At 43.4% G+C, this 13,796-nt stretch overlaps 1 protein-coding gene across 5 annotated transcripts in view; it reads left to right on the forward strand.

Moving 5' to 3' along the window:
• Positions 1-13,796, forward strand: part of scalloped (TEA domain transcription factor 1 homolog scalloped) — a 253,550-nt gene that overhangs the window by 202,006 nt on the left and 37,748 nt on the right. For all 5 annotated transcript variants that reach the window (XM_011501484.1, XM_011501482.1, XM_011501483.1 and 2 more), the window contains 2 exons: positions 4,779-4,903; positions 6,324-6,462. In XM_011501484.1, coding sequence (XP_011499786.1) covers positions 4,779-4,903; positions 6,324-6,462 — 264 coding nt within the window. The remainder of the gene's footprint in view (positions 1-4,778; positions 4,904-6,323; positions 6,463-13,796) is intronic.

The raw sequence follows: 13,796 nt of genomic DNA on the forward strand, positions 1-13,796 counted from the left end.
CTCCTCCTCCTCATCCTCCTCCTCCTCCTCCTCCTCCTCCCTATTTCGACGGTCCCTCATCCCATCGTCCCGCCACACCAATTCCCCTCTACTCCTCGTCCTCATCCCCTCGTCCCTCACAGTTGGTCGGCCGTGATCGCCACTATCATCCCTCTTCCTCGCGTGGCTCCAGCTCATCCCCCGTCACCCGACTCCAGCTACCTCCTCCTACCTCCCTGCGCCGCCGGTCATCCACTGCCCCGTGGCCACATACGTACACGGCCAATGCAGCCAAGCGTCATCCGCCATGATCTATATTTCCTGTACCGACAATCCGGCATCGCCCGGCTCCGAATACATACGCATCTGGATGTATTCTATCTCGAACCCGGACTTAACCCTGACCCCCTATACCCGAGGCAACAACATTCATCCACGTATCTCTATTAGCTACCGCTAACTTGCCTCACCCAATCCCCCTGCACTAATCCCCATAACCTTCTTGTCATTTTTCCACATAGCCCGTAAAGGCCGAGAGAGGGGGATGATAATAAAGATTGTTGCTGCGTCTGCGACGCCACCCTAGAAGCGTCTTATGCGGTTTTGCCGGCCATCTGAGATCCCTGAAGTTTGAATTTTGTATTTTCCGGCCCCGTAAGCCGTTGAAATTTCACTTCCTGAACCACGTCACTGCTAAAACCACGAGATTCTAGAAGAGCCAAGAGGCCACTTCATTTGGCAAATAAACATCGGGGCTGGGTTTTTGACGACAGAAGACGCGATTTTAAGGCCTGATGGATTATTTAATAATGTCGTGCCTCGAGATTCTAAAGCATCACCAGTGTTTTGTAATTATTTAGAGATGTCGCCGATAATTGTTAAACGGCTATTTTCGTACTCCCGAGTCCATTCGACAAATCCCGAATAAACGCATTAACAATAAGACATTGATAATATTAATAATAATAATAATAACAACAACAATAATAATAATAACAACGACAACAACAACAACAACAACAACAACAACAACAATAACAGGAATAATAAAAATGATAATAATTACAATGACGACGAGAATGAAAATGACAATGATAATAGCGACAACTTTAATAAAAAATAACGACGGTAAGCATCAAGATACTCGTACAATAAATAATACAGACAATATTATTTAGTTTTTGTATTACAATGTAAGATGACAATTGAGATAATCGGCCGACCGTAATTAAATGACTTGAGTAACCTTATTTGCGTAATGAAGCATTTAGCCGAACATCGTGATATTTCATTTAAAACTAATTAAGTAAAATACCGTTTGCTTTATGGGAAAAAGAGAGCGCACAGCCATAATGATGAAATACAGTTATAAGCATTTAACCAGCGAAACACTTATGCCCGCATTTTAAGATGCTAAAGCGGACGTAAATCAAAATTTAATTGCCACAATTTATCGCTTTATATACGCAGCCAGCGCATAACCAAAGAAAAATTCATTAACAATACGAGAATTCAACGAATTCCTTTACATTTTGCATCCCAACTCGTACAACATCATCCCTCCTTCTACGTGAAAGTATTCGCTAATTCGCGCGTCAGCCTCAAAAATTCAAAGCCTCCCCGACAGTCGGGATATGAGGACGCTGTTCCACATATCCAGGTGGGCGCCCAGTCCTTCGCATGCACAACATTGATAGCGTCAGCACGGACTCGGCACGAATAAAGAGAGGCCAGTCGAATGCGAGTGGGCGATATTGAAAAGCTGAAATTCGCCGGAGGTGACGGTGAGGCGGTGGGAGGAGTGGCGTGAGCGAGGAAGGCTCGAAATGGATCCACATGGATCGTAACGTATCGAGGGAAAGTTGTAGAGTCGCGCGCAGGTATGCGTATCAGGGTTGCAGAATTGCTTCGTCAGAGGCTGCGTGCAACGGCCTGGGTTACGAGGCGGGGTTGATGGGATGAGGCGCGGTGTTGTTGGCCGCGGTGGGGGGGAAGGGCGAAGGGGGAGAGGGGGAGAGGGGGGGGGCGACGACGACGTTGACGGAGAACGCGCGGGAGGCAGAAAGGGGCGGCGGGAGGGATGGTAGCCGACGCACACTCCACCCCCATTACGGGGCGGAGCAACCGCCCACGGCAGCACTCGCAACGGCCCCCACCCCTGGCCCCTTGGCGTTGCAGCGATACGCGATATCAGGGGGCCACTTGTTGCGCCAACTCGCGTCCAATGCGCTCGGCGCTTCATGCTACTTTTTCACCTTCTTCGTATCGTCGAACCTCGCCGTTTCCCTTCCGCTCCTATCCCTTGCTTCATCCCTTTAACGAGAGCTCTCTGAAATATTATTGATATGCCCATTCAATGGGAAAGCACGCGCTCGTTAAAAGACACTGGCCAGCCACGTGTAATTAAAAGTCTCATTCTGCTAAAGCAATACGCGATTGTGACCGGAACTTCTTATCATCGTCGTACCGAATTCACGGTGGCTTTGCGGTGTAGTTGAGGGGCGGGAGGGGGAGGCTCTTAAGGGCCGAATTTGAAAATTTTAAAGGGGAATGAATGATAGACCGATTATGCTTTTCTCTATTAGAGGTTAAAAGACCTTGGCAGCCTTTGACTGCCGATTGACGACTTTGCTATTTATCGCTCCACGGAACGTCACGTGGGCACTCGATGCACTCCCCACGACCATAATGTTTGGCCATTACGCGACATTTGTCGTCGTAGTAGCGTCGGCCGACTAAACTTCAATGCTTTTTTTGTTTTCTTGTCTTTTCATTTTACGAATGCCCATACGCCCGTTTACGTCATTATCGAGGTAAAAAGGGATGGTGGATGGTGGATAAAGGAGCCAAGTGCCGCGACCAATTTGCTCCAAGAGCTTGAATTTTTCCAGAGAACGATTGAGCGCGAGGATAAAAGCTCCACAGAGGCTTGACAGGACGTAGCCGTGCATTCGCGCGAATTTTCAACTAATGAGGCGATGAGAAATTGACTGTCGAGTCGGTCGCTCGGAATTCTCGTCGGTGACACGGTTCTTTGAAATGAAATATTCAGATCCTTGGACAGCTACGCCCAGGGTTTGTATTAATATCGTGTCGAGCTTCGAAAAACATGATCCGCAACCAAGAATGGTACATAAAACCCAAACAAAAGCGCTCGGCAGCTAGGAACTACGGCAATTCACGAAATTCGCGAAAATGACGTCGTCCCACGATCCTGACTCTGGCTCGTCGGCATTGAATCTCCCGGGGCGCGAGCATCCGCCGCGGCCGCCTGCCACGAATGTGCGCGTTCCGCGACTTCCACAGGCTGGCGTGCCTGCGTCAGCAATCCTCCGGAAGTCTTCGGATTCCTCGAAATTTCACGACCTACCTTACTCCTCTACTCCTCTCCACTCTGCTCTTTTCTCTCTCTCTCTCTCTCTCACTCTTCCCCCAAACTCTCTGATCGACCAAACCTCAGCCACCTCTGCTGCCCTTTCCATCTTACGCTTCGTACGTGCACATACGTATCTTCGACTACCGGGCAAACTCGATTGAGGCCGGGTGAATCACATCGCGCGGATACGCTACGCATCCTTGTAAGCTAAGGATATCCGTGCAATGCTGTTGCGCAGACGAAGGCATTGCACTTTGATTTATTCGATGCTTCTTTCTCTCTCTCTCTCTCTCACTCTCTCTCTCTCTCTCTCTCTCTCTCTCGAGCGTCGACGCACGCTTTGACTCGCATTTTATAATCGCGTCATCGTACAATGTCATTAGCTCATTATTCCACGGCTTATTGAAGTATGCAGGAGTCATCGACTGTGGGTATTAGCACTAAACTAATTTGTTCTTACTTAAAGTATTAATTACATTTTCATTGTCATGTTTACACATTTTGTTTACTATAATAATAATAATAATTATTATTATTATCGTTGTTCTTGTTGTTGTTGTTGTTATTATTATTATTATCATTATTATTATTATTATTATTATTATTATTATTGTTATTGTTATTATTATTATTATTACTATTGCTATTATTATTATTGGGTTCCTCAGGGCATAGCCGTAGAAATACGTGAGAATTCATAAAGTGAACATGAAAAGACAATGTGAAGACCTCTTGGAGTTATAGTGAGTGCACACCAAGTTACATTTTTCTCGATAAAATTATATATCTTAACAAACTCCTCCCAGCATAACCATTATATTATCGATAACTGTTATCTGATCTATAAAGAGGACTGAAACTTGGCGGATTTAGTAATCTTTTGCCGTAAGAAAAAGAAAAAGAGAAGAAAAGGAAGAACTTGTTTTATCATTGATAAGCTAAAATTTTTATGTGCCCGTACATCTCCATCTACAGCTGGTTAATCATCCATCGAATCGATCAGTGACAGAAAGTTTTGAGAATTGCTTTGGCAAATCAGAAATTATACGATATAATTACCCGACAATAAAATCAGCCTTTGCTTATCGAGAAAGATAGTCTATTATCTTTATAATAAAACTCATATAATTATTATCGCCACAAGCGGTCATAAGCGATTAACAAAAAAAAAAAAAAAAAAAAAAAAATCGTGCTTTCAAAGACGTAAATACCATTGGGACTGTCAATTGTATCCCACGAGCCATTAATACTACGAAATGTCCGACTTTTGATTGCGACGCTCTCTCCATGTGTTTGTGTGCATTGTACTCGAAACCCCCCCCCCCACCAATCACCCATACCGACCAATCTCTAAATCCAGAAAATACAGAAAATTCACGAATTCGCCATGCTAAATTGCTTGTTTTTCTATTGTATGTTACAGGCAGTGCGGTGGCTGCAGCCGACACCATTTCTTCACCGTGGACTCCCGCAAGTTCCGGGCCGCCGCCCGACGCCAACGGCACCGGCTCGGATACGAAAAATCTCGACGTTGGCGACATCAGCGATGTACGTTCACTCTTACTTATGTCACTCTACCTTTGCGTGGCCCTCGATTAGCGACTAATATATCGTCCGCTCTAAAGCTATTTACGGATACGTCAGCTGGCCCGGAAGTTAATTGATTGGTGGGGCAGGGGTAGGGGAAGGGGGGGGGGGGAGGCACCAAGACGTGGATCGTCACGTCACACTTGTTAATCGACTTGATAATCCACGAGCCATGGCCGGAAATTTGCAAATTTACCAAAGTTACCCGTTATTTTCGCATCGAACGAATTAGATTTGTTGCTATTTCGACAGAATCCTAGGGCTCAGTAGAAATATATCTATCCCGACGGTACATTCCTTTACCCATAAATAATGCTACGACGAGGAAAAACAAAAAACAACAATGTAAAAGAAAAAGAACTGTAACGAAGCAAAGTAATGATAATTGAAAATATAAGAAAAAAATTAAAAATGTCTGACCTCGATTGTTCCATGTGCATCGGAATAAATAACGTGAGATATATTTAAAGAAAAAGAGAATGATAAATGTAAAATTACGGAATTATTGGAATCGAATAATAAAATACAATTGTTTGTAACTTGTTTTACTGTATGATGTTCGACTTTGTTAAAATAATGAGATATTTCAGATATTTCACAAGCGAAATGAAATGTTACTTAAATGAAATGAAAATATCAAGCAGTGTTGATATGGCTTTGGCTCCATCAATTTCACATTCCTAAACGGACAATGTTAAATTGAAAAAATCAAAAAATTAATTGAGATATAAAACGCGAGAATGTACATATTCATTATTAAGGAGATTTTAATTTGATACTTTTATTTTAATATTTTAAGAAAATACAAACAATAATAATGCCAATCGACACGTGCAACGGTTAATATTTTTAATACAAGCTCATTTATTACATAATTTATCGATTTACATTATAACGTTGATTTACGAAACATCTGTAAGATATTGTCGACAATTGTGGATTAGCTATTGAATAAAGACAGATGAAGCCTCGAGTGACACTTAAACTTGAATTAATGAATTGGCTTTATGAAGGAGCGAGACGAGTCAATAGTTTGGGGCACCTTTTTATCTTTAATTAAATTAACGCTTTACAATATCCTTTCGTGCATATAATTAACTTGTCGATGTTTATATATATATATATATATATATATATATATATATATGATGGAAATGTTGTATTTTTTTCTTGAAGGAAAAAGTAAATTTTTTCTTATAATGCACCGAGAGACTTGGATCATATTGTTTTGCTTGAAAAGCACAATATAGAAACATTCGATTATGTTCCTTGATCCTCTTTTCGCCGAATTACTTCCCTTCGATCTATCGATTATCACTATCCGATATAATAGGCAACCTATCTTATTAATAATTAATGAGCCGCGTGTTAAATCCAACAGGATGAAAAGGACCTATCGGCGGCGGACGCCGAGGGCGTTTGGTCGCCGGATATCGAGCAGAGCTTCCAGGAAGCACTCACCATATATCCACCATGCGGTCGTCGCAAAATCATCCTGTCCGACGAGGGAAAGATGTACGGTAAGTACTTAGAGCCGTGATATCGGCGACCCTTTGTTTCGTCAACATGTGCTAGTGACCACGCTAAAGGACTATTCGTAAAAAGCAGTTACGACTCCTCGGTCCTTCATCTCATTCGATCTTGTAAATAATAACTGCTGTCTTTATGTCTCGAGATAATCAGAAAATCTTGCTCATTTGATTGAGCGGCTGTTGCCTCACGGGGCAAATAATGAAAGTGCGCCACAGCGTGATAAGTTAATCGCCCGTGTAGCCATTAATTTTGGTAAACTCAGAATTAGGATGAAGTAGGAAATGCGTGCCTTGTAAGAAGAGCCATTACGCAGCCATTTGGGCATTGAATAAGCCGTTGTTACATTATGGATACTACTTTGTCACGATGGTGGTTGAACTTTAGCTGGAGGGAGGGTGGTGATTGGGACCGAATGCTTTAGCAAAAAGAACGATTTTCAGTAGATTGCACTCGTATCTTTTAGCTTACATAGACTTTGTCATTAGCGAGGAGACAATAGGTATTTCAACTGAAAAGTCAAACGGCCAAGACGCAAATAAATGCGGTGGTGCGTTTCGTCTTTCCTAATTACATGCGAAGACAACGTGTGGAGTATCAGGAGGCGCGGTGACGAATACATTTCCACAAATGTCCGACTTGTTGTTTCCTTTCCCTCTTTCTCGCATTCTCTCCTGTCTCTTTATCTCTCTCTCTCTCTCTCTCTCTCTCTCTCTCTATATATATATATATATATTGTGAGGTGAGGAGAGGGTCGTTATTGGGTGGAACTGAGGTCAGTCTACGTGACAGCGCGGCGATATTGCTCGCTAGTAGTAAGTAAGGATACTGGAGTCAGGCAGCCGTTACCGCTGCCCTCCGACCCTATCACCATCACTGGCACCAGCACCACCGGCACGAGTACCACTACACGCTCTATCGCCCATTCACCATCGGGAGCTACGACTGAGACGAGGAGGTTCGCGCAGACATAACCACACCGTGAGACTCGCCACGGCAAAGCAATAACCCCGTCGATCTCCTCCCCGCCTCTCCCTCGAATAGCCCTGCCTATAAAGTTCCCCGTACCGGATGATTTCATTGCTTCTGCCCGATCTCGTTCTCATTCAGTTTGACTTGACAAAAGAATTTTATCCTCGGATGCCGATACTTTGCCGCCCTCACGACGCCTCCTAACCACCCGAGCCCGTCGTCCGAGCCTTACACAGCGCCCCTCTGTACCGACCATTTGACAGATTTTTAATCCCCCTCCCTCCAAACCCCACCCATTTTCTACGTTTCCAACTTTTTAACCCTCCCCGTCTTTATTCCAGGAGTTTGCTGCGTTATTGCGCCATTCTTCCGAATAACTCCAATCGCCAAGTTTACTTGAATGGAGCCTCTTATTTGTACTTTTGTACTTTGATGCTCGCACGCTCTTATTAAATGTCAAATCTTAATTCACGACATAACCTCACCTCTATAATTATCATTCGAAATTTCTTTTCATAAAGACAGGCCTTCCCCTCGAATACATACTATAATTGCCAATATTTCTTACTCGCTTACGACGACCTTCCTATCGAGATCATTTTAAAAGCTTATAATCAGCCACTTTGTGTAGAAATCGCTTGCAACATACCGACATTTAGAATCAACATTCTTACGCGTACGGCATTACCAATGCTATAAATTTCTCAATTATACCAAACGTTATTTCATTTTTACCTACAGTCTGTATTTCATCGCAGAATTCTTGTAAACCCGGGTAAAAAGAAGCACACACCGCTCCCAAATGCAACTATTAATTAAACTCTTCGGAGCAGTTTAGCGGTCCGATAGGTATTTCAGGATTAAGTAAAGGGTAACATCAAGACACGTATCTTGAGGCGGCTCTCTCCAAAATTGCCAAAAAAAAGAATAGAAGAGAGAAAGAAAACGAGTAACAAGAAGAAAAAAAAGAAGAAGAAGAAAAAGAGGGAGAGAGAGAATAACAAATTAAAAAGGTAAAAATAAATATAGCGGTGGATGCTTCGGAAGAGGGTTGAAATCTGGCGGTTTGAATTTTTGGAGAGGGAAAGTAATAACGTCGATTACAATCGTTGGCTGCGTTCATTCTCTCTCTCTCTCTCTCTCTCTCTCTCTCTCTCTATATATATATATATATATATATATATATAATATAAACGAAGATAGCGCGCTTAAGACATGTGTATATATATATATATATATATATATATATATATATACACATGTCTTAAGCGCGCTATCTTCGTTTCTCTCAACAAAGGATAACGAGGCGCGAAGATGGTTTGACGCGATCGGCCTTCGATCCCTCGCCTGCAAAACTTATTTCATCGGCGGCGAGCCCTCGCTTCGTTGCTTCCGTCGACGCCGAAGCGACGAGCCAATAAACGATCAGCCCTTTTCTCTCTCAGGATTAAATATCTCGGGGCAATTTACCTTCGTATATCTCTTCGACGCGCGGCAGCCTATCCTTGGCCGACGTGACTTTCTTCCGGCGCCTCGAGATGCGCGCCCCCGTCCCTTTTCACTTTGCTGGCTTTTCATTTTGCATTTTCTCCGTTAGACGGGACGAGACTCGGTGACTCGACCCCGAAGGGTGAAAACGAGCCCTGGACTTTGGCAGCCACCTTAGCGAAGACGCGAGTGAGACGATTGACGGCCCCAGCCAACCCGAGCATCCCCTTACTTCCAAACAAATTAACGCCAACTTCATACTGTTTGATATGGGAATGATGCTTCGCCCACTCCTCCCACATCTCCACTGCAATTGCATCATCCCACGCCCCGAGCTCTTCGCCTTCTTTGCAATTCAATAATTCTTTTTCCACTTACTTGTGCGTTTAAACTGGTAAATTATAATACTCGCGTATACTATAATAGTTGCCATCTGTGGCCAACTCAACTCGGCTTTATTTATTCATTTTATTTTCACGAACGTGTAATCTACTGTCCACTGATATAATATCCAATGTAGTGTTGGCGTTTCCATTAACATCTCATTGATATTAAACGATTAAGCGATAAACAGCCCCAAATTAATTCTTATTGGTTAAATACTTAAAGATGGATAGATAAATTTGTCAATAATCTCACTGAATAACGAGCTTTCTACTTCCTTCATTAGCTTCTTTCAATCCTTTAAAAATATCTAATTAACAATACGCGCGATTTACAAGATATTACAGCGATATTTAATACAACGAGGAGGTTTATCTAATCAAATGCTTGTTTTTTTTTTTTTTTTTTTTTTTTTTTTTTTTTTTTACTTAAGTATGTATGTTTTAATATGTATGCATTCCAATTATATTAACGTGTCTCGGACCGTTTCAATTCAATTAATACAACAAACAAACAAACACAAAAACAAAATTAATAACAAACTAAAGAAATCAGTACAAAATGTGTTATCGATGTAGCTTTGTAATACCTCGTTTCACTATATATTTTGATAAACAATTGAAAATGATACAAAATGTGCATTGAAATTAATTTCTTTTACAAGAGCAACGACATACACTCATGAATTAAACATCGTAATACGTATATTAGAATTGTCGAATTATCGCTCATAAGATTCCTCTTAACTTTCGTGCACGCACGCGCCTCAAAGCCAAGCGAATATTCACAAACAATCGCGCCCGCGTGTGTATGTGTGTCCCCGACTTATATGTATTATTATTCCGTCTTTGTATCATTCGATTCGTTGGCTAGCATTAAGTGAAAGTTCGTGGAGGCATAAATACGCAGACGACGGAGGGTGAATCCGAGAAAGATATAATGCGCTAGAAAAGGGACAGATGGTGGCGGGATGCGAAGGAAATTCAATATTTGCATGTCCGACGTATAATAGAAGAGTGGCCGAGGCTGTGTGTGATCTTCTCGGCCTTACGAACCACGGAATCGATGGAAGTGGGAAAGCCGGCCGATACGCTGCTGTCACTTCGGCTTTACCCATATACTCGCGTTTACCGGCAAGCCGGGCCCCGACACGCCAAGGATACCGCGGAACAAGGACATGGACAAGCGCCGCACTCAGAAGGATGGCAAAGCGACTGGAGGTGGTAGGGCGCTAATGTCACGTTGCTCGCTGTTCGATAAATTAAGAAGCATCGGCGAGCCGCAAAATTAATACCCAAAGATGGTGGACGACCGAGACCCCGTGACCGGGCCGGAATAGGTGCCGAGGAGGCCTTAAGCGTGGGAGGCGGCGAGTCGGTGCTGGATAGAACGTGCAAACGCGCGTCGGCAAAAGTAAGAGCCGACGTGTAAGGCCGTAGGGGAGGGGTCGCGTTCGAGATGGAAGAGGTGGAGGAGGAGGAGGAGGAGGAGAACAGCATCAGTAGATAGTGTCCAGTTATTGACCGGCGGAAGCCGAGTGGTGTCGTAGTCGCACGTCTCCGACGCCTCTGGAGAGAGCGAGGGACACCCGCCGACACCGCCGTTGCCGCCGCCACCACCTTTCCACGGCTCGACACGCCCGCGTATCCTGCCGATATACGTCCTCTCTCTCTCGATCCTTCCTTCTTTGGCAGCCGACAGACGCCCCGGCGTCCCGCGGCGCGATGTAAAATGGCTTTTCATGCTGGGGAAAGCGCCCCCGGGCGTTGTCGTCTTGACCACTTTTGCCCGCGGCTTATCCGCGTTCGCGCGATCCTCGGCCTTCATCGAACAATTCCAATTGCAAGCACGACGAATATCCACCGCCCATCCCCCCTCGCCACACACATATACACACTCCCTTCATCCCCCCATATAACGACTATTCCTAGGGGCTCCCCATTTTTCTGGTTTTTTGCATATTTCAAATGTACATTTTGTACTGAGAGAGGAGAATTTTCGAGGGAGCTTAGATGGAGTTTTTTTATTGGATAAAGCGAGCTCGTGATGCATTGGATTTTACGTTGACACGAATTAGTTGGATTTTTGTAGCATTGGGCAAACGGAACGATCGATAATTGAGTTAAAAATATGTCGAGGAGTGCGGATTAAAAATTGAATATTTAGAGGGAGAGATGTTATTGACGACTGCCGTCGTCAAATATAGAAATTGAGCGGCCCATAAATATATTTGGTTGCGCGATATTCAAATAAAATATTGAAATATTCATTGACAACCTTTTTGTAATAATAGTCTGACCATCGAATGCCAAATATTTCTATCAATTGCAAACTAATGGTTGAGCGAGGAATATCAATAGTTATTAATGTCCCATAATATTTAGGATCATGGAATGTTACTTTTATTATGAGCTTAAGTTGTCTCGCCACGCAAATTCTCATCTGACAAATCTAATTCCCACCAATCGGCCAATTACAATACGCAAAACTTTTTACGAAAATATCAGGCACTATTTTAGAACAAACATCGACAAGTTTCTCGATAAATTCTTTAATCGTCGAGTGGGCAAAATACTTCGTCTTCGGTTATACGGTTAAGCTGAATTTTTTTTAAACCTCACGTACGTTCATAACTGTTTGATTTGATTATTATATTAAAGCGTGACAGTAGACTTTTTTTTAGATCTTAGCCACGTTAAGAGCAGATGTCGCTTTGTAATTCCAGATTTCTTCTCGCGACTTAATAATGCACTGGGTAGAGACGGGTGCAACCAACGGCACTGGGTATTCGCGAATTATCCGCAAACGTAGCGAGAAACGACTATGAGGGATGTGTTGGGAGCGCAAGGCCGAGTTCCGTTGCGTTTTGCCGGTCCTGGTGTCATCTCCCGCTCACCCAGCAATTTCCCGAATGTCTCCCAAAGTGTCCGTGCGTACCCTTCCGACTACGTGTTTTCCTCTGCCCCCGCAGTTAAGCGAGAGCCACTGTTACAGTGACCATCCGCGGCGGGAAAGCCGCAAGTTCGTCGGTATCTCCACTCGGTCGTAAAATGCGTCTCGTAAAATGAGAAGAGATTAAAGCAGCTGCACGAGCGAACGCCAGGGGAGTGTATATTCGCGGATTTACGAGAACGATAAACGAGATTGCGCTCCTCCAACAACCCCACCCCACCCCCTCCCGTACACTTTCCTCATCCCTGTAAATCTTGAACGATCTTTCGAGTAAGTCACATAGTTAGGTGAGCGAGGGCGCGATCGGGAGTGCCAAGTTTCGTCGCGAGTTTCCGCGAGTTTTCTCGAGTTTTCCCGAGTTTCCACGATTATTCCGACACAGGCGCGCACGCACGCGAGTTCGCGAAAACTTTGCCCTCCGCACCCGTTCCTACTTGTTGCCCGCGGAGTAAAATAGATTTTTATTGCTCACTAAAAGTTTCTATTATTTGCCTTGGCCCGCCCTGGTTTTTCGTTCCGCGAACATGACGCGCCGAGCGGATTCTCGCCCAGTCGATTTTTCATTACCATAAAAACTGCTCGAGTCCTCCTGAAAACGTCCGAACGGCCTTTCTACCTTTCTACCCCGCCACGCCCGTAATGTAATTACGAGCTCACAGATGGTTTTCAATTACAATGGCCTTTATATTAAACATTCGAGAATGTCCGGCGCCATTTATAATTATAGAAGCATTAATAATAAGAAGTGAGAAAGATAAGGTTATCTGATCGTCCATTCCATCTTTAGATAAAATATTGAGAATGTACATCTTGCGGCTGATACTCGACATTTCATCATTTAGAATAATTAGAATGTTAAAATCGAAAGGCCCCGATAGAGTTAAACATTAATGGAATTCTCCCCTGTATTTCTTGATCCCAAGCATCGACATAAAAATAACTAGTATTGTTAATGAACATAATGGCTAATGGAGCTGTGATGGAAAGTAATTTGTTGAAAATATTCATACTCACGTAATTCCAGAAAGACTGTTGGAAATTTTATTTCAAAATTATTCGAATTAATAGACAATCTAGCGAGAAATTATTAAGCACTTTTATAAAATCGTCCATCAAAATGCCATCCATGTCGGATTTCATATTTAATTCGCTCGCTAACATTTTCCCTCTAACGAGGTCTGAAAGGTGTTATTATTTTCCCGGTCGTCGTTAAACCATCCGCTTATAAAAAGTAAAAAATTCTCGTCACTTACGAGAATTAGTAGAAGCGTTGAAGCTACGGGGAAATACTTGCTAAGGCGTAGAAATCGTTGCATATTAGTTTCGTAATTAGCAAGGTTATAAAAATATTCCAGCCCGTTGGATTACGAGCTCTCGCGAAGAGACACTTTCCAATGGTTAAGAGGCCTCGTTACGAAACAGGGTAAATCCAACCCTTCAATCTACCCGCGCAACGCGCAATATCCGCTCAGAGGCTAAGTAAGGCACATTACTGGCTTTCCATTCGTTGACTAATTGTGCGCCGCGG

This window comes from Ceratosolen solmsi, unplaced genomic scaffold (assembly GCF_000503995.2).
Source record: "Ceratosolen solmsi marchali unplaced genomic scaffold, CerSol_1.0 scaffold28, whole genome shotgun sequence".
In the NCBI taxonomy this organism is placed as follows: domain Eukaryota; kingdom Metazoa; phylum Arthropoda; class Insecta; order Hymenoptera; family Agaonidae; genus Ceratosolen; species Ceratosolen solmsi.